Here is a 22229-nt window from a genome sequence, read left to right as displayed (position 1 = left end):
CAGCCGGACATGAATATCGATTCGACTGTTAATACTGATCAAGTATATATACATATTTTGTGGATTATATATCTTCTAACATGTAACTCGTTTCATGAGCAAATTATTATGTCCTTTGTATTCATTTTTAAATATTAATATTAATTTATAAAAATATTAATATTAATTTGTCCCCTGTTCGCACGCCATAAGAGAAAGGGCGATACATATCTACCACGCCAATAAATTATCCCATGTGAATCCAGAGAGCCTTTTGAATGATAGACTTAAAACGGAACTCCCATTTAATGTGTGTGCTCGAAGTTGTTATTGTATTAGTGCGAATGCAGGTTGGAAGCATCATTCGATGATTTAGTCTCTGCGCGAATTTCGTGTAGATCGGTCGAAGGACAATAAAATCTTAACATTATGCCAATCTGTATGTATAACGAAATGATAATATATTAGAAACAAAACCTCAAAGCACATTCACACATAGTCTAAGTTAAGTTTTTAAGTTACCCTATTTTATTCTAATAATTTATTTGCAGTTGATAATCCATTGACTTAGCTCCTTTTCTTCGCCTCTTCTCATGAAATCATTGTCTCTTCCCTGATTTGATTTTCACTTCCCTTTGTTAATTCTCTATTCAGATACTTATTGAGCGACCCAGTGACACGATTGTCGACTGGCAGCTGGCATCTGGCTGCACCATCTCGATAATCTGCTTCAGTTTAACAGGCTGTCAAATTGTCTGCGTAGTGCTGGTAACCTGGTCTAAATATAGACGAACTCATGACACCCTGCCGCTGCCACCTCGAGGCAGCTGTCAGTCGTCAAGTGTGAAGACAAGCATACACCACATACATGTGAGTGTGCGGGTGTGTGTGCGTGTGTGTGTGTGTTGTTCTTGTTGTTGTGGTTGTACTTCAACATGCCGCCTGTTGCTGGCGCTTTTTGTTTATCAACTTGCACAGGGTGACTCGAGCACAGGGCATTTCTCTGCCTGCATCCTGTTGCTATAAAACTAAAGCTCGGCGCTGTTGCGTTCGCTTTGTTTTGGTCATGCGCCAAAGCTGCCATAAAAACGGTTAGAACTGCTTTTGGCTGTGGCTGTGGCTATGGCTTTGGTTTGGCTTTGGCCTGTGCCTGGCCTCAACTCAGTATCTATCACAAATTCAAAAGCGTAGCATACATTTCTGCGCCGGAAATGGCAAACGTAGTGTAGCGCGTACTGTGTGTGCGTGTGCGTGTGTGTGCGTGCGTGCGTGTGTGTTGCCGTTTTGTGTGTTGCATGTCGCGCGCGTCATGTTTGCCCAAGTAAAAGCCAAATTTAATTAATTCATTTAGTCTAAGCGCGACTCGCACACCGACAGCGAAGTCCTAAAAGTGCCCAAAAACGCATTTGCCAACCACCGCCCCTCCCCTCTTGCCAGTGCATGCCCCCCCCCCCTCACCACTCTGCTTAACATTCGGTGCTCGCTGTGTTCCCTTGACAATAAAATATGAATTGATGCGCGCGCTGCGCCATAGTATCCTCTACATATACATATATACATATATACAGGCGTGTGTATTGGTGTATCGTGCGTTCGACAGAATTATTTTCTGCGTTTTTGCATGTCAACTTTATTTTTTAAGGTCAACTCGCGGCTGCGTTTGGGGCGCGCGTTCAACCAAAAATGTAATCAGCGAAGCGCCAGAGTTATAAAAATAAATTTTGAAACACATTTCTATCTACATAGAGAAAGTTTCTGGTTTTTTGGGGTGTGCCTATTTTATGGCTTGCAGTTTCGCCAATGTGTGCGTGTGTGTGTGTGTGTGTGTAGTAAGTGAGCTTGTGTGTGTTTGTGTGGGTGCTTTTATTGACTTCCTTTTTTGCATGGCTCTATGTGTGCGTGCTAATTGAGTTTTGGCATGAGTGTGTGTGTGTGTATGTGTGTGTCAATTTTATTTAATTTCTTAACCAAGCAATGCATTGTGTTTTCTATCAAAATTCAAAAATCTAAAATATACAGCAACAAAAAAAAACTATAAATATTCTATATATTAAACATTAACAACAATATGCTGCAATACGATCAGGTAATTGAGTGCGATAATCGAGTTTATCATTTACATCAATTTACATCAAAAGACATGTTGACGTCAAATCAGCTGCCGGCATTTAGAACATGACCCACATTCTACAAGCTGCAACTGTTACCTTACCGCCTGCTGCTGCAACCACTAAACCACTGCACCACTTTCAATAGGCGCTTCAATTGCAGTGGCAAGCGGCACGGCAGTTGTCGATGTTGTCGCTCGTTGCACGCGGCAACAACTGACGACAACTGCGACTTGACAGCAACTGCTCCCAACGCCGCCGCCCTCCCCTCCTCCTGCCCGCCTTTGTAGCTGCTGAAGTGCCTTGGCATACGTGTATGACGACTGTGATTAACTTTTGTCTGTCTTTTGTTTTTCTGTCTGTCTCAGGTTTTACAACACTTGTTCCTCCCCCTCCCCCCTTGCCATGCCTCTCGCTCTCGCTCTCGTTCTTTCTCTGCGGCTGTGCACTTTTGTCGCTTACACTGCGCTACATCCAAGGCAAAATGTTGGTAGCAGCAGCATTGTTTACACTTGGGATGCTAACTCAAGTTTTTGCTTTGCACTTGAAATCTTTTATTAAGCACTTGCCTTGAGAGTTAGCAAGTGTGTGTGCGACTAGTTTGTGTGAGTGTGCGAGTGTGTGTGTGTGTGTGTGTGGTAGGTTGAGCAAAAGACTTAGGCGCAGCTTAAAGGCGCGCAACTTAAATATCAAAGACCTGCCTATTTATAACTTGTTAAATCTTATTAGCCGGCGCAATCTCCCCTCTTACAACAAGGCCAAAATTAAGTAAAGAATTTAGTTACAAACTATCAAGCTAACTTTTTAAAGTGGCTCTGACATTAGGGCTTCGGCTAAGACAATGATACAAACCACATACACTAGCTTGAACCAAAGAATATTGAGTATTCAAAGAATATAAATAAAAAATAAGAGAAAGAATCATATTATATTTATAATCAATATAAAAATAATTAGAGAAAGGATCATATTTAATATATGACTATTTGAATATGTTTGTATAGTTTTTATAATTATTATTCACCTGGTAATTCTATCATATAGTGAACTACTAAGTCCACACTTCCTCTTATGTTTTACTTCACTAATCAGGCTACATCTTTATACTCTGCGAAATATAGTTTACCCTTTAAACAAATACGATAAAACACAGACATTCTTTTATCACCTTAGCTTAAATCTAAAAACATCAATTTATAAAATAAATCTGTCCGAAATCTTTTAGGTGACAAAAAAGGAAGGTCTCTACTGCATAATCTGTTTCATAACTTTTTCACTTGTCACATCAAGGCTGCTCCGGACCTGACCCAATGTGCTATTTACCACAGGACTTGGGTATTCGTCAGATTTTCCAGATTTTCCTCCCCCGCATAACCTAGAAATGTCGCAGAAAAAGTTTCGCTTAGTTTTTTTTTTGCACTGCAGCTGCCTCGGCTACCCTCCGAAAGTCCAGTGTCAGATTGACACAATGGCCAAAAACAAACAAAAGCGAAAAGTTTGCCTTAAGTTATCGAAAACTTTTCGCTTTGCTGACTCATCGCAATTGCCCACACACTAAGACACAGAGAAAGGAAAATTATATCATTCAAGTGTCGGTTCTTATGCACACGCAATAAATCATCTGGCTGGGAGGGTGGACACATCCAATCTCAGCTGGCATTAGGCCCGGGATTGGCAATCTATAAAAACCGCTTAGAAACAAAAGACAATCACGAAACCTGTTGATATTTCGAACTTGCTTTAATAAACTTGCTTAGAGTATTAAAGTTCAAGGTTAAAATCAGACATGGACAAATGAAAGTATTGCTAAATATATGAGCGGAGTTTATAAATAATCAAATACTAAGTTATTATCATTTTTACCTATAATTTTGATTAAATGGTGAACATGTCTAGAGTTAAAAATTAACGAATTTCAACTAGTTCATAAACTGAGATTTAAATTAACGAATTTTGAACTAGTTCATAGACTGATCTAAATGTTCTTTTAATTATCTTATTTTGTTTAACGTTTTATAGATTCTTTTCTTTGAATATTGATTTCTATAATACAGCTCCTGGAACTGGGATCTCTTTGGAACAGTTTCAATTAATATTATAAGACACGAAGTTTGAAACTAATGAACTAGTTTCCAAGTTTATAGTTCATTTAAGGCTCGCCAATAAGTTTGTGTCTCAATAACCAGTTACCATATGATAAAGAAAAGTCTTGTGTTAGCTAGTTTAAAATTAGTTATAGTATATAAAATTTAACTATCAGTTTCTAATCAATTTCTCCCTCTCTCTCTCTCCGATTTGATACAGCCACCTGAGAATGAGCTACAGAAATCGCACGATCACAATCCGGCCGCTCTGAGCGAGCATCAATTGCGAGTGCAGGCATCGCTGCAGCGCCTGAATATACCCGACTGGTTCCGACAATACAATCAAAATGCAGCACGGTCGCCAGATGGCGCGGGCGCCGGTGCCGGTGCCGGCAACGCTGGCCCAGCGTCCTCTGGCGGCTATAAGCCGGGCAATTTTACGCGCAAGCGCACACAGGATTCGGGTCGCTGGCAGGGCCTTAACTCGAAGACGACTTCGCTCAGTTCGCTGGGTTCGCAGCGCTCTGATCGTAGTCCCCTGCTGTTGAGTCCCTCGGCGCACAGTCACCATGGCGGCCAGAGCAGCAGCGTCAGCGGCTCAGCGTCGGCACATCATCAGGCCCATGGCCAGGGCGTCGGCGCCACACGCTGGTCCACCTCGCATCTGAACTCCACGCAAACGTCGCCGAGCGTCTCGCAGCGCGGCAGCTTTGCCCGCGGCGCGCCCATCAACAGCAGCTTCATGTCGGTGGCCAGCGGCAGCAGCGCCGGCGCCCCCGGCGGTGTCCTGAGGAACTCCTATCGCCAACCCTACTTGGGCTGGCGCAGCACTGAGAAGCTCTCACAGCGCACGCCCCACGAACGGTGAGTGCCAAACTGAGTTTGCCAATAGTCCATATCTAATATGCTGCTGCCTCTTCCATTTCAGCCTGGCCAACTCGCTGCTGGCGCAACGCACATCGCCCACAACGGCAACGCCGGCGAACGGTGTGCGAAGGCTGCAGCCCGTGACGCCGGAGATACAGAGCTCCATCAAGGAGGTGACCTCGGCCATAGTGCATTATGTGAACGATCAGACGCAGGCGCAGGTCCTGCAGCAGCGCAGCCGCTCGACGAGTCCCAATTCGAGGTAGGCAACGGATCGCGTGGGCAACAAACAAAATTGAATAAGAGAACAAACCGTTGCAGCCAAACACAAAATATTTATAGAGTGTTCAAGTTGTCGTAGTAGTCGCCTACTCACTCCTTCCTATCTATCCAATCTGTGTGTAGCTGTTCTTACCAACTGTTTGATCATATGTTCGATGAAAATCTCAGTTCATATCTTTATATACCACACACACACTTCAACAACTCACTTCATTTATTCATTATTTCCTACCACTACAACATTTTCATTTCTCTTCGGCAATACTACACAACGCGTAGCTACCTGTAAAAGTCCAACCACAGCAGCACCAACTGCAGCACTCAGAGTCAGTTCGGTTCGGTCAGTCAGTCAGTCGGTTAGCTGACTGCCACGCCCTCAGCGATGTCCAGAGGTAAGCAGGCTCCAAATCCCCCATATTTGGGCAATGTCATCCTCATCGTCTCGGCGTCTCTCCTTCATGTGGCTAACCCGTGACTAATTCTCGTGCTATTCTACATGTGTTACTTACACCAAAAATTCTATATCTGTGCTGGCTTCTACTAAAAACACTAAAAAACAACAAACAACTAAAAACTTTTCACCTCAAAACATGAACGGGCACAAAAGTGCTTGGATTTTTGCCAATTTTCACAAAAGTCACAATTGGGTCAGGTCAATTCTTGTGCTTGGCAAAGAGTCGAAAGGATGCTAAGGACTTTATCTATATTTATGAGGAATTTTAATGCTTACTGCCCCTATTTTCGGTTTGAAAGTTCGCCAAGTACTCAGCAATAGAATATTTAATTAAATTTTTGTTTACTTACATGAGTATAATATATAATAATATATTTGCAAGCGCTTAATTTATGTCAGTTGTTTAGAATTTCTGCAGAAGAACTCTAGATAAAATTGAGCTAGGTTAGAAAGGGAAATTGTTTCTTCTGTGAAGTGCATTCATGTATTTATTTTTTTTGTCAAAACAACACCCAAATAATTTGTTAGACAAATATGAAAAGAAGCAGACTTTTAGTATACATATAAAGATTCTCATAAATTCTGAATATTTGCTGTCATAGATACGACTTTCTTCAGTTAATTTATATGATTTCAATAACACCTTTTATTTATGTAAACTGAATCTTTTAAATATTTAAATTCTTTGTTTATAAATAACACCTGAAACAAGAAATGTTGACATATTCTACGTAAATTCTGCTCTACTCTCTTAAAGTAGATTTTCATTTAGCAATCCCTAGTCTTTTACCAACCTGTAGTAAATATTTGTTTAACACACACATCTCTATAACTATACTTTGCTTTGTCCTTCAATACAAATATTACGTAACTCGGTTGGGTTCAGTTATAATTGCTAATACGATATGATATCATAGTGAACCTTTATTATTACCACATATTAATAACATTTGCCCAACACAATGACCCAATCTATCTGCTGCACATTGTGGCAATCACAGAATCGGAATCACTTGCATTATCAGCGTAAATCATGTGAGATTTACACTATCAATATTTGCACAATGGCATTCAAATCGAAATTGTTTCCATTTCGCTTTCATGTTCAATCTGACAGCCTGCGCGATGTCAGTGCAAACTGTCCCGTGTCCCTATTAATAAGGCTCGAGGCGAGGCAAATCGAGGCCTCGCCCCAAACGTCGCATGCAATTTATATGTCAACAATGCAGCTGTCGGTCCCTGTCTATTGTGGGGCTACCTATTCTAGGCTACCTATTCTCCCAGCTCATACTCCCAATACCTGGGCACCATCAGTGAGCGCTACTTGTCCACGTTTCAAGTGGAGACCACTTGGCCCTAGGCTGGCAGGTGGCAATCATTATGAAAATCAATAATATTAAAGTAGACCAACTCACAGACAGGGTGCTACAATGCCAAGCTGTATTTTCCTACCAAATGGGTCAACGAGGTAATGCTGTCTATCTATATGAAACAGCCGAGCAGACTTTGGTAGTGTATCTATCGGGTCGAGTGGGGTCCGTTTACTCAGCTTAAAGCTTACATATGCCAAAAAATAAAAAATTATTCAAAATATATAGATTGTCCGTGCGCAGGAATTGGAATCGTTTGTTCAAAGAGATTTATATTTCAAGAAATCGATGAATATTTTAAAGAGTGATACATTTTATCCAAAACTAATCACATTCAAGATCTGAAATAAGCTCCCAAAATATGTCAAGTGATAAATATTTTATTCGAAAAATTGAAATCCACATGAGCTCAAATTGCATATTTATAGAAAAGGCCAATTTTACGCTTCGGCTATTTTACCATTAGATTAACCAAGAAAGGGACCTTCTCTTAAGGAAGAGCATCAAAGTGTGCTACTTAGGAAACTCCAAAAAGTTATTGGCTGTTTTGTCTGTAATCAGGGCGACAGCCAGGCGCCCGAGCCCGCCCCCTTTGTGAAATAGCCGCAGCAACCCTCCACACAGCAGCCAATGTGGCTCGTGCATCTCTTTCGCACACACACGAACCCCGAACCCCCCCAAAAAGGAAATGGCCACCTCTTTTATGCTCTCGATCCCACAATTTGGCTTTGCCATTGCTGTGTGTTCACATCCATTCGACGTTTCATTCGTGTGCCACGTCTGCTGCCTGCCTGACGCTCAGCAAAGAGCGCTGCGCACTGAAATATTTATAAGAAATCGAAAGTGAAACTAATTACATAAATATTGTGAGTGCATTGTATAGTATAGTTAATACCAAAGCAAGCTGCAAGTTTTTGTGTAGCCCAATTTAAATGTGGGCCAACAATATGCAAAGAGTTGTCTGAGGTTAGTGCCATGTTGCCACTGCCACAAGTGCAGAGTCCAGTTGAGTCACACAGCTGCTGTGACGTCACTTATTGATTTTACTAGCCTGGTGTTTATTGTTGTTGTTGTTATTGTTACGTTACCCTTTGCTTAAGAACGTTGACTAATCTGTGCTTTCGAATTTCCACAGAAAGTGCTGGCTTGAGAGCAGCTTTGTTGGCACACGTCCGCTGGATTCACCGCAAACGCCCGTCATTGACAGCAGCAGCAGCCCGCCCGCAACCCAACACCAATACCAATACCAATACCAACACCAGCAGCTACACCTGGATGCAACAGCGGCGCTAGCCGTTGGACAGCCGCCACTACGCATGAACGGACTTAGCCGGGTCGGCGGCGGTGGCGGTGAGTCCACCATTTATATTTGACCTGGCCCCACAGCTGGCGGGCTTAGATTTTATCTAGTTTTTATCCATTTTGATTTGTTTTAACTTTCAACAACAAAAATTGATAACACAATTTAGTCTCGTAATGTGCACAAAAATCACCAATGAGAGATGCGTAAATGAATATGCATACACTTATGTATGCATGGTAGCTGAGCGTACATATTTTTAATATGTAGCTAAAACCTTTATGATTTCCCAGACGCACACAACCCGACCCAAATCCAAACACACACACACAAATGTAGCTTGAAATGCAATTTTCTACATTTGTTTTTCATCGTAACAAAGAAATTTAATTATTTTATACACTAGGTGCAAAGTGCAAATGCATTTTAGGCTACTCTTCTGTTTTAACGATTGTAAATTACGAGAAACCGCTAATAGAGAGAACAACATTTACACGCATTCATTTTCAAATTGACCAACTTTTTGATTTTTCATATCAAATGCAAACGTACATGAGTAATTTTTAGTGTTTACAAAACTTATTTTAATAAATTTACTATTTAATTTTAACGATTAATTTTTAATAAACACAGCTATGGCATACAGTTAATTATTATTGTATTATTATTATTATTATTATTGTCATAATCCCCATTATAATTATTATGATTATTATGATTATTACTATTATTATTGTACTCGTCCCTCCTTGTCACATAATTTTATGCAATTCAATTGTTCATAGCATACTTATCTGCGCATAAGTTTGTTATGATTCTCATTGGCATAACTCATTTTAAATTCTGCACAAAACTCTCACACACACACACACAACACAATTATTAATTTGTTATTTGGAATTTTCAATTTTAGGCTTGGTTTTTAAAATTAGAAAAATTCACGTACCTAACCCCAAAACATAAAACAGACTTTTTCAACAACATAGCGTGCTAAAAATTTTATTTCTTTATATATTTATACAATGATGTATTATGATTTAAATGCAACGAACGATTCGAAGAGATTTCTATTTCGATCACATACTTGTCTGGGTATATAATTTTGTAAAAATTATTATAATTTATATAAAAAAAAAGAAGATATGACATCGAAGTGCTTTATATACGCCTACAAAGCGGGCACAGCCCTCGCTAAAGGTGGCTACAATAAAAACTAAACTATATTTTATACAAAAAATGTTTATAATTTTGTAGTTTGTGAATTGTTTTTACTTCTCATTGTGTTTTGTTTTTAGCTAAAATAGAGAGTAGAATTTTATTAGCTACCCATTGCTCTTTAAGTGTGCTTAATACTCACCTTAGGCTTGTGTACATAAAACATTTTCTCAGTGTAATTTTTAAATAATTCTAATAAATTCACTTCGTTCGAACATATTTATGTAATACCCCAATATTTAGTTATAAGAACATTTAATGCGCTAAACATTTTTTTTCAAGCCTAACAACTGTTTGTTTTTGTATTCTTATATTTTGTGCTGTGCATTATTATCAAAAAAAAAATTATTTAAAAATTACTATATAAAATTGGGCACAACGAAAAAAAAAACAAACCAAAAAAAAAAATACAAATTGCATCTAAAGCGCCTGAACGTTCGCTGAGCAGCGCATCGCTAGAAGATGTCTTAGCCTCACTTTTAGGACTGCCAGCTACCTCCTCCAACAGCCACAACACCAACAGCAACAACAACAACAGAAATCAAGCGGCAGCGGCGACCAATCCCGGGTCCTCGACGACAGGTATGAACCTGTAAGTTTTTGTTCCAATATAACCGCTACCCAAACAAAAAAAAAAAAAAAAAACAATAAGATAACAACAAAAATATGTTTTGAAAATGATATGAAAACAAAAGAGACATAAAATTAAAAATGGGTATAGGCAAAAACTAAACTTCAGTTCTTGTTTGTTGTTCGCATATAAAGCTCTATATATACTCCTATATAACAATATACAATATTTAATCTATAACTCAGCTCTAATCTACAACTCAGTGATAAATCTTATTTTTATAAAGTCCTTTCAAATTCCTAATCTTTTTGTAGTTTTGTTGAAATAAATTCATTACTTTTAATACTCTTTCATCAATCGCATATCTAGTTCTAGCTTAGACATTTTACTTTCCTTCTTATTTTCGAAATTACACTGAGAAAAATACATAACATACATATATATATATATTTAAACAAAAATGAAAACAAAGTTGCGCTGCGCTTGCGTCGTTTTGCAACACTGAAACACTCCTCCCCATAAAAGCGCAGCATGCGAGTGCCCTTTATTAGACAAGCAGAAAAACCCCCTCCCATTGAATGCTCATTGTTGTTGCTGTTGTTATTTGTTATATGGCCTAGCAGTTTGCGCTTGCTTACTAATCTGTTATACGCACTTATATTCCACAGCAGATTCAGCTAGTCGCTGTCAGCAGCTAGAGGTGCTGACGGCAGCGGAGCAGCAGCTACTGCGCCGACGCAGCGAGGGTGACGCGCCCAGCCAGAAGCAGAAGCAGCTTAATCAGTCACAGTCCCAATCCCAAACACAAACCCAAACCCAAACCCAATCTCAGAGCCAGTCGCAGACCCAGTCTCAATCACAGTCACAGGCGCAGGGCCAGAGCAATGCCAGCAATCGGCGCGTATCGCTGGGCGACTCCAACAGCCACGCCAACACGGCGGACAAGGGCAACAGCAGCAGCATCAACAATGGCGGCAGCTATGGAGCTGCCGGCGAGCAACAGCTGCAGATCAGGTGTCGGAACACCAAGTGCGAGGCCAGCGCCACGCCCGCCGATGCCAAGAAGCTGTACAAGTCATGCCACAATTGTACCCATTTATATTGTTCACGTGAGTGTAGGCGCGCCCACTGGGAGAAGCATCGGAAGGCCTGCCTGCATTCGCGCGCCTCGAATCTGTGCCGCCAGGTGTTAGCCACCTGCAAGGATGACGTCGACTCACAGCGCCATCTCAGCCTGTTGGCCCGCAAGGGCAGCCTCTCGCAGGGCCGTGGCGTGGTCCGTGTGCTCTTCCGTAGCGCCGAGGCCGCCGAAGGCTTCATTAAGCATGGATTTCAGTGCATGGGCGAGGCCTCCTATGTACGCTGGCCAGATCTGATGCCGGCCGAAATGGGTCTGGAACTCTACTCGGAGCTGCTGAAACTAAGCACTGAATACAAGCCCGAGTCCAAGATGCTCATTTACGTGGCCATTTGCGTCGTCTCCGAGGCACCGGGCATGGGTCAGGCACCGGTGCGCTGGGAGCGCCAGCTAGTCTCACGCTGCGCCAAGCTGAAGCTGTGCAAGACCGTGCTCGCCGAGCTGGAGCTGCAGCAGCAAGCCCTACAGCAGCCACTCGCCGTTATGGCCGTGCCGGAGCGCACCGAGATACTCATACTCACCTTCAATCCGGGATTACGAACCGCGCCCGGCAATCGGGAGCTTATATTGTCCAACATTTTGGACATACTCTCACGACGCGGAGTGCTGCTGCGCAAACACTATCCAGAGATCTATCAGCGCCTGCAGACCTACACGGACGGCCAGACGGACAAGTTCAATCCGGTTACGCTGCACCCGCGCGACTCCCAGACGGGCCAGAGCTTCGTGTGCATCATCATGCCCGTGCACACGGACAGCGAGTTCATCAAACTGCCATCGGCGGCGGATGGTGGCGGGAACCGTGTGACCACCATCGATGTGGGCTCACCGGCTGCCCTCGCCCAGCTGGACGATGATGAGCTCCTCACGCGCACCACACCAGCGAGTTGATTGAAGGCGACAAGCAACACCAGCAGCAGCAGCACCTGCAGCAGGCAGAGGCGTAGCGGTAGTGGTGGCAGCAGCGGCATTGCCACGCCCCCGCATACCCTGCACGCATATAACGATGCCCTGGGCTGTGGCCTGGAGAGCACGCGCATGTGAGCAACAGCAACAACTCGACCGCTTCCAGATCTTGCTCTTGATTAATATTTAAGTCTCTCTAACAAGTTGCTTCAATTGTTCTGTACGCTAAATATTCATGTTAGTTAGTCGGCTCTGTCTTCTGTTAATACAAGCTAGTTAGCTAGTTAGCTATATCAGTAGTGCCCCGCCCCCTTCCCCCCACAAAAAAAAAAAAACACTCGTTGTATGGAACACCAAGAATTTTATCTGGACAGACCTTGCTGAAACTCTTCAAATTATTGAAAACTATAATTTGGAGGGAAGACTAAAACAAAAAAAACCAAACTTCTAACTTTGAATACTAACGATAATAAGTCAAGCTTTACTAACATACATTATCTCTGAGCTTACAAGTGGCAGCGTTTTCAAGTGACACATGCGAAAGCTACACGCTATAGTATAACTGAAAGGTAAGGCAAACACAGTGGGATCCATAATGAAATGGATTTCACTGCAAGTACCCTCAGTCCTTCATACATACATATGTATCCTGCAGCTTCCAAATAATGAGACAGAAACTAACACTTTGACGATTATATTATACAATTATAATAGCTCGAGCAACATAGCCTAAGGACCCACATATGTTTTTTTTTTTTTGGGTACTAAGCAAGACAAAACTATTTCCTATATAAGCTGCGGCGCAACTCGATGCATAACCTCACTTTTTATAATGCAGTCACATTGACACATCATAAAAACATAAACATATAAACAACTAACTACAATTACTTAAGTAACTATATAAATACTTGTATCTTCTTCTATATGTGTTAAACGTAACAAAAGCAAATTGTTTGCTATGGCCTTATTTAAAGTTTGTTGAATTTGTTCTGCCCATCCAAAACGTAACATTTCGTAGCCTTTTAAATTAGGTTTTTAATTTATGTGTAAGTCAAATGCAAGTCTAGGTTAGCTTAAATATACCCATTAGTAAATTTTGTGTACTAAATACTAGAGTTGAAAATCAAAAACTAAAATAATGCCCAATAATCAATTTTAAAATTCGCTTTTAGCTAAAATAAATATTTAGATCTGTAACTTCCCCACATACCTTTGCTAGTTCAAATTGCTTAACAAACACCACAGTTTATACATTTTTGTGTAAATAATACAAATGCAACCAACATAACATACATACATATACTCATATATGCGAGTGAACGCGCTTGAATGATCACAATTTTGCAAAAATGTACTCAAAAATATAATGAGTTCTGTAAGTTTTTTAGTACTTGTGGGAAGGACTTGAAAAACAATAAATAACATGCATTAAACACTATTGAAATTAAATAAAACTCATATATGTATGTTATATTTTTATATTACTCTTGAGATGTTCGTTGATCGAGACTTGCGGTGCGAGGTTCGCGCCCGGACCGCGACAACAGTTCAGGAAGAAGGGGGAGCATTGTAAGCTGGGGTTGGGGTCCGAGGTTCGAGTACAGGCGCGGTAACAATTAAATAAAAATATAATTGGGAAGCGTTGTTGCAAGCTTACTTAGACTGTATTGCTCTAGACTTTTGGTTCGAGGTTCGAGTCCAGGCTGCGGTAAGAATTTAATAAAAATAGAGTTGAGTATTTTGTGCTGAAACGACTACTTCAAGTACCTTCCTTTTTTAATTCGTATTAATTGTGGTGGGTGGTGTCGCGGTAGAAGTAATGATCAGCTTAGAAACTTGTGATGGACTCGGGTTCGATTTCGTGTGGCGGCTGAATGTTTTTTTTAAAAAAATATAAGAAAAATATCCGATATATATAAAATTAAACGTTAGATTAGTAAGACCCATAGGTGGTTCGATGGATGCGTGCTGGGCAAGAGCTTGCAAAGGAAGGATCGAGCCTCACACCATGTAAGTGTTAACTTTTCCTTATCTTCATTTATATTATATGTTGTAATCTTTCCCCCTGTAATGATATAGTTCCTCTCTCTTATATTTGGGAGTCTTTCTCATCTTCTTCTCTTATTTATAAGACACCATGCTAAATTAGTTTAGTTGTGATTTCATATGTAAGTAGATTATCCTCATGCTCGTGTGGTGTTGTTGTGTTCTCGAACTTAGCAGCGATAATAAATATGTCTCTCTCTCCTTCAATATATACACCACATATAAAATCACACAGTTGTCAACTCTACCGTAACACTCACAACCGCACATTCCATCCCAACCCAACCACCCCACCCACCCAACACAGCGACAGACAACAAAACCCAATAATAATAATAATAACAAAACCTAATAGATACGATATTTTTTTTGTTAAATTTTCACGATGGTTCGCAATTTTTTTTTTATGTTGCTCAAAATGCACATAGTGTCTGTCATATTTCAGGTCAGCCCTGTCAATGGTCCACACTCTCTTAAGAAGTATCACCACAGCTCATGAATACTCAAAAATCAAACAAAACACAAAAACGACATTAGCAGCTATTTGAGAAATGATTTTGGTTTCCTTTTGCCGATTTATCAAGCTTGTCCTTATGTTTAAGAATAGGTATTCTTTTCAAGCATAGTCGGCCGATTCAATAAGATATTTCCCGTTACAAACATGCGTTAGAACGAATCCCTTAAAACAGGGCTGTCGCTGGGCCAAAGGATATCTTAATCATCGTGCACCTTTCGAATTATGAAGCATTTTGTGTTTTTGAACTATTTTTGGACGGTATTTTATATAAATCCCTTAAAAACAATGGCCAATATCAAAGCGTAACGCTTTACAATCAGGAACAAGTTTTAAATTATTCAAATATGATTTATTTATTAAAGTTATAATTGTTTTGTGTAATACTTATTTAGATTTACATAAATTGTATTTAAAATGTTTGTTTTTTATCTTCTTATCGCTAGTATTGTTTATAAACGAATTAATGTACTACCCATATATATACATATACATTTGCCGATCGATGCCGATGTATATTATGTATATGATACATGCCTGCGTAGATTCTTACGTATTTGCTGTTCATGCGGTTAACGCGCCCCTCGCTTATAAATCCGTGTAAATTACAACTACAATTTGTATACGGAAATAGACTATAACACTTAAATGTACCACATATTGCGCCGTATCTATGTTACAATCTATGAATAAATTAGGTTCGATTCGTTTTGTTAGTTTAACGTAAAAAAGCGTTTTTGGCGGCACCCCTTCGAGTGCCCCATGCCCAATTAATAGAGCCCTACATGAACTACGATATTAAAAAAAAAAATAATGATCATAATATGTAACATTAATGGTGCCTAGCTGATAATGGTGATGATGACGATGCTCCTCTGTCGCTATGATTTATGTACAGGCGCCAGCTCAATAGTCTGATCTAGCACTAAAGGCGGCGCTCTGCTGGGGCTGGTCTTCCTGTCGTTGTTGCTCTTGATAGTAGTAGCCTGAATAGGGCTGCGCTGGAAATGTGCCTGTGATTCCGCCCGTTTCCTGTCTTGCTCCCCTTCCCGATTGATAGGCTACCGCCGCTGCCGTAGTCGTTGCTGTACTGGTCGCCTTGGCATTGGCATTGGTTGCTCTTATCTATAAACCACCGATTATGACCTCCTGCTGAGCATCGTCATCCATATCGGGCAGCTCTTGTTTGTGCACGACCATACCATCACCGGCAGGCTGTCTGGGCGCCGTTTGTCCATACTTCTGATGTATACCACGATGGCGTTTCAGCGCAAAACGATCGGCAAACGCTGCCGAGCATATCTCACACTTGTAAGGCTTCTCGCCGGAGTGCACCTTGGCGTGGTTCTTCAGATGTGCCGCCTGTGAAAAAGCCGAACCGCATATTTCACACTTGTACGGCTTCTCGCCGGTGTGTATGCGGCGATGGTTCCACAGGGTGGCATGGCGCGCAAATCCCTTATCGCACACCCCGCAAACATATGGACGTTCGCCGCTGTGCGTCCGCTCGTGGTTCTTCAGATGCGGCGATTGTGAAAATTGCATGCCACACGTTTGACATCTGCACAAGTATACAATTATTAATAGGAAAGCGTGGATACCAGTTGATACACCTACTTATAAGGCTTTTCGCCAGTGTGTATGCGCGCATGATTTTTTAGGTAGACAGCCTTGGCAAATGCCAATCCGCAGATGGTGCACTTGTAGTTTTTCTCGCCGCTGTGCAGCTTCTTGTGTGACCACAGGCTGGAGTAGCGTGAAAAGAGGCCGCCGCATATGTTACAGCTGAACGGTTTACTGGGATTTCTATAAATAAATAAATTGATAAATAAAAGTTCGAAAAGATTTCCCGGTTCGCGGCTTTTTTTTTTTTTTATTGGTAACTTACTCGGTCTTGACGGTTACGGTATTTTGTTTGACCGAGCCGCCGGCGCCACCATGCTGGTGTGTGTGCTGTTGACCCATGAGTACTACGCCGGATCCATTGCACTTTTGACACTTGGTCATCTGTTGGGTGTTGCGCTTTTTCACAGGATGATGGCCCGACGAGCTGGGCTCACGCTTGGGCGTTGTGCCGCCAGTTTGTTGGGCCACAATTTGCTGAAGTTGAGCCTGGGCTTGTGGTGTGGTAGATATGATTTGCACAGGATGCGCCATTTGTCCTATTAAAAGAGATAAGCACCGGGTTAATAAATTATTATCAAAATAAGTGTATATAAGCAATTACCATCGGGTGCTACAAAAATTTGTTGCTGTTGCGCCGCTTGCTCCGCCTGCATGCAGGACTCGCAGCGCACCTGCTTAGGCCCCTTACGCTTTGACTGATGCAGTATGGGATTGCCGCAATTAATGCACTTGCTCGACTTGGAGTTATCATGTTGCTGTTGCTGCTGTTGTTGTTGTTGCTGTGCCGCCTGCTGTTGTTGCTGCTGCTGCTGTTGCTGCATTACGGATTGCTGCACTGGCTCCAGCGTATCGGAAGCAACAATTTGAATCTGACCCATCTGCCCATTGCCGGTGATTATGTTCTGCGTCTGCACCAGACCCTGTGCATTGACCACTGCTATGGCATCTGATGACTGCTGTGAATTGTGCTGTTGCGGATCCGTGCCGTCGGTGTGCATCCGCTTGTGAGCATTAAGCAGCGCCAGGTGCTGAAACATCTCCGAACAAACATCACACTTGAAGCTGATGTTCGATATTGTGTTTTGCAGTGGTGAAATAGTCTGTAGGGAAAAGCGAAATCATATTAAAAAACTGACTATTCGGTAGCAAAAATGCTGAGCGATAATTGATAAATATTTTGTACAATCAAAATTGTTCCTGTCTATGCAGCGTTCATTAATTCACGAAAATGGCATTAATTATGTTAATGCGAAGTAGGCGAAGCCTTTACGAATTCATATTTAGATGTATTTGTGATATATACTTCTATGGAAATGGAGCAAACTTTTTACTTTCATAAGGGATAGTTTTTGCATTGAGCTCACCTCACAAATAATTTTGGTAATTAAGCTTTGCGAACATAATTTACTTATTTGAATTGACATTTAAAATTCAGCTACATTTTGCTAATTGTTTCCTAAATAACCCTTTTAGGGTGTGCTTACCGCCGCAATGGGCTTATTTTGATTGACAATCTGTATGCGTCCCTGTGCATCCACAGTGGCTATTCCCAGAGCTGTGCCCTGATTCAGGGGCATTCCGTTGACCAAGGCGTAGTTATAGCCGCCCACTGGCTGTGCGATGTAGCACGTCTTATTGTCGTCCGAGGTGGCCAACTGTGCTAGGTTCACAGTGCCCGCATTGCCCTGTATATTAAAAGAACACAAAAAGCATTTAAGAATTTACGGATCATTGAACCGGGCGACGCCGCGCACTCACATTTGTTGTGTAGTAGAAGGTGGGCTGCTGGTCGTTCTTTTGGCCCTCTATTTTGGGTTGTTTGAGTATGGTGCCGTCTGCTGTTTGATATTGTATGGTTGCTGGCTGGCCGTTAATAGCGTTTGTGAATATTATGTTTTTGGTGAGGTCTTCCATTGTGCGCGTAAGTCACTAATAACACAAATTATAACTATAATTATTGTTTTGTTAAAAATAAATGCTGCAAAATTTGTTTAAATAAAATGCACAATGAGCGGTGTTTTACAACACTATCGATGCCAACAAACTCAGCGTGTGCGAGCGAAACAACTCTAGAGCACACACGTCAGCGAAAAACGACTGATTAAAAATGGCGACGATGAGACAAAAAATATGTATGCGCTGCACACACATCACAAACGAATTCGAAATTAAAACTTCAACTGAAAGATGCCGCTATCTGCTTAGAAATTGCACAACGTTACGGCGCGCTTAAACGCACTTAACTTTCGCATGTGTATTTTGCATAATCGCCCGCTTCTTCGCTTGATTTAGCAATTTACCTTTTACGCAACCACAAAAAATTATGATTCTGCTGCGCCTCGCACGCCCAGCGCAGCACACACAATGGCTTTATTAGTTTAATTTACGTTGGCACAGTAATTATAACAGCTTACGCTGGACCGGTAGTCTGATTTTTATCCACTATATTTTGTTTGGAATGAAAGCAAAACTTTATTATTGTTTTTTCTTTCTCTAACAAATTAAATTCCAGCACAAAAACCTTCTGCTCGTTTGTTCTTTCGTACGTTCGAATGTGGACTGCTGAAGAGAGACGGAGAGTGAAGAAAGCCAGGGAGAGAGCAGTAGCACATTAAACGCGCTGCAGGGTTGCCAGACTGCGCGCATACCTAAAATAGATGGCCATATTGTTACTTTAGCCAAATATACAATATGATGATAAAAAATACCACTATTTTAAAAGGAAAATATCACGTTCATTTCTATAATTGCAGGATTCTACTAAAATATTGGCATTTTTATTTTCATAAATTATTATTTACAAATGTAAGGCCAAATATCTTCATATCGTATTGCCTAAACATTTTTATTATAAGGCACACGCCATTAAAAGTTCGTGCTGTACAAAATATGTCGCACATGGCTGAAAACAGTGTGACCATTTTGCAGTCCGCTTCAAATCCGAATAATGCTAAGCGTGAAGATTTCAGTCGAACTGCTGGTTGTGTAAACCGCGAATGGCAAAATAAGGGTGAGTTTCCCGCCAACAATATTTTAAAAATTCAGTCGGCAATACTCTCATTGCATATGTTAATTTTGTTATTGCGAGGCACGTACAATTGTCAGTATGGTCTATGGTAAACAGAGACCTACCGGGTGTTCGAACAAAAGACTGCCAGCTTTAAGCCGCCTACGCTACGCTGTGCATTGAAAGTTGTTAAGTGACTGCCGTTGTCTGGTCCAGGTCCAAGTCCAGCGTCGTGTCGCCGTCATAAATTACACTTTCAAATTATTTGCAACATTGCATTTTGGAAAAGCTGACGGTGAATTTGGGTCAGCAGCAAACGCTGCCACAGAAATGGTGGCGGCGGCGGTGGCAGCGGCAGCGACCACAGCAGCAGCCTTCAAACTAATGCTCATTTCCATTATATTTTATTCATTTGCCTCAAATTAATTGCTTTGTACAATGGCCGTTGCAGCTTTTTGGAGCGCAAAACAGTAGACAGCAGACGATGTTGCGCTTGCAAAACGCTAAAGAAGAAGAAGAAGAGGAGGAGGAGGAAGAAGAAGAAGAGGACGTATGCTCGCCGCAACAGCAGCAGAGATAATTAAGCATACAGCAACAATTACTGCGATGTACATACATATACATCTGTATGTATGTACTTAGATTGCAAATTCATTTTTTGGTTCAACGTTCTGCTTGGCCCAAACATTTTCATGCTGCACGCTTCGTTGCACATCATTGCATTAATTTGTACGTTAAAGTAAAAATTTTCAAGAAATATTTCAACATTTTCATAGCAAAGCATGTTGCGGTGCGCCATTTGTTAATGTTATATTCGTATGTCGGCAAACACGAATTGTTAGTATAATTAAGTTCATGGCGTGCTGCCGTTTTATGTACGGATTGTACAAGTAGTAAGCACTTTCAAAAAGCCCATAAAAATAGCAACGCAATTGTCTAACAAACTAAATCAGCGCAAGTGCGTGGAGAAATTTTCACTTGGCATTAGCTTCGGCTGTTGTAATAGACCCAACAAATAAATTCAACATAATCTCAACTTTAAACGATTGCCGCTCGTCGAGTGCTTTCAAATGAGCGAATTTCCGTAATAAGAATTGTCTAAAAGCCCAATTGCTGGGCGAGTTTTCACTTTTGTTCATGCAAAAGAGACTTCTTGCTATCGCTTTTCATTTTATTTTTACAGTTTACAGTTAATTTATGCCGGCAACGAATTTTCACTCTCGCTATTTTTCCGCATTTTAGACTTAGTCTGGGAAAGTGGGCAAGCACAGCACACAACGATGGCGCATCCGCCAAAAAAAAAAAAGATATACAGAAACGACACAGAAATGAAAAGTGCGCTTTTAAAAATAGCTAAAGCCAGTCAAGAGTCTCCAAAGTCTGAGCCCAAAAATTGTGGACGCCGTCAGTCGCGACGGCGACGGTGACGGCGGCGGCGGCGATTGCAGCTTGTGGGTTAGATTAGAAAGTGGTTGCCATCGCATCGTCGATTCGTCGCCTCATCGCAGCAATGCTCCATTGCTCTATCGACGACTGCAGATTCTTTTGCAACAAAAAAAAACAGGTAAGAGCAGTAATGTTGGAAATGCCCGACTGAGAGATATCCTGCACTCAGCGCCTGTTTGTCAGGCGCGCGCCTAAAGCTGCGATCTTCCCTTGTCACTTTACTATGTATATGAAATGCATTATTGATTAACCTAGCTGTTTATAGTTCAATCTAATAAAATAAATCTAAATAATTAAATAAAATCTAATAAAATGTATAGGGCTTATGGAGATAGAGGTCTCCATAAAGTAAAATATTCTTCAGCTGTGTTACATACGTTTGTATAAAATTATTATACCCTTTTTACATATTTTCAGTAGATTCAGGGTACATAAAAAACTATGCCGGCCTGCAGTGCAACACACACAAGCACACACACAAACACACACACACACACACTTGGACACACACTAACATTAATTGGCATTTTTGCATGCGTTGGGAGCTGGAACCGGCTAGAGGTAGTGGTGGTCACCGTGGCCACCAATGAAAGAGAAAATTGGCCCCAAATCAAGTTCACTATCATTGGCCGTCGGCGTCGCAGCACATTTTGCGCAAACTAATATTTTAAAATTGTTGATTATGATGACTTTTCATTTCGTTCGCCAGAGATCTGGATTGTGCATCAGCATCAGCATCAGCGTTAACATCAGCCAAATTGCAGTTGCAAGTGTTATTTTGTTCATTTTCATTTAATTTGACGCTTGAATGCCGACGCCGACGCCGCAGGCCGGGAGTCAATTAGCCATGGGTGGACTGCATCTGCTTTGGACTGCACATTAAGCATACGCAGCATTGCCAACTCCCCAGCCAGCTCTAATACCTATTACTTAACGTCTCTCCCTCTCTCTCTCAGTCTGTGTGTGAAAATAAAAATGGCTAGCAATATTTCACGGCACATTAAATTTTTGGCCAGGTTTGTTTTCGCAATGCTCGTCAAAAGCCATCCATCATATTGCACATGCGGTCCGCCTAGAAAGCTTCCATTCAGGAAGCAGCAACTCTTGGCCACCTGGCTTGACCTGGAGTGCCTCAATGTCAGCCGACGCCGTGGCTCACCCACAAACGACTTTGGAGGTTGCGTATGCGGGTTTTTTTTTAATGGGCACACATCCAAGTTTCTTCTAACTGAAGCGTTTGAGCTGCGCATAAGCAAATTTGTATACGACTCTCTTAAGGTTAGCTGATTGTGTGCCCCAATTGTGCACTGAGG

At 41.4% G+C, this 22229-nt stretch overlaps 2 protein-coding genes across 3 annotated transcripts; one reads left to right on the top strand and one right to left on the bottom strand.

The window, feature by feature from the left end:
- The first annotated feature begins 1916 nt into the window (after positions 1–1916).
- On the top strand, positions 1917–12900 carry LOC135439260 (uncharacterized). The gene is made up of 6 exons (XM_064697960.1): positions 1917–2065; positions 4392–5035; positions 5100–5300; positions 8280–8494; positions 10086–10241; positions 10899–12900. The coding sequence occupies exons 1-6, from the start codon at positions 2048–2050 to the stop codon at positions 12257–12259; spliced, it is 2595 nt and encodes an 864-aa protein (XP_064554030.1). The 5' UTR covers positions 1917–2047; the 3' UTR covers positions 12260–12900.
- Positions 12901–15167: 2267 nt separating this feature from the next.
- Clamp (Chromatin-linked adaptor for MSL proteins) lies at positions 15168–19032 on the bottom strand. Of its 2 annotated transcripts, XM_064697974.1 has the most exons (7): positions 18764–19032; positions 18222–18392; positions 17948–18148; positions 17065–17563; positions 16726–16999; positions 16455–16643; positions 15168–16398 (listed from the first exon to the last, which is right to left on the bottom strand). In XM_064697974.1, the coding sequence occupies exons 2-7, from the start codon at positions 18375–18377 to the stop codon at positions 15963–15965; spliced, it is 1755 nt and encodes a 584-aa protein (XP_064554044.1). In that variant the 5' UTR covers positions 18378–18392; positions 18764–19032; the 3' UTR covers positions 15168–15962. The 2 variants fall into 2 exon arrangements, with proteins under 2 accessions (XP_064554044.1, XP_064554045.1); XM_064697975.1 differs by lacking the exons at positions 17948–18148; positions 18222–18392; positions 18764–19032 and adding an exon at positions 17828–17902.
- Positions 19033–22229: the final 3197 nt, after the last annotated feature.

This window comes from Drosophila montana, unplaced genomic scaffold (genome assembly GCF_035044405.1).
Source record: "Drosophila montana isolate Dmon_TW-CO22-7 unplaced genomic scaffold, ASM3504440v1 contig_402_1, whole genome shotgun sequence".
NCBI lineage: Eukaryota > Metazoa > Arthropoda > Insecta > Diptera > Drosophilidae > Drosophila > Drosophila montana.
The sequence above is the reverse complement of the archived record's forward strand: the minus strand, read 5'-3'. Positions and strand labels throughout refer to the sequence as shown.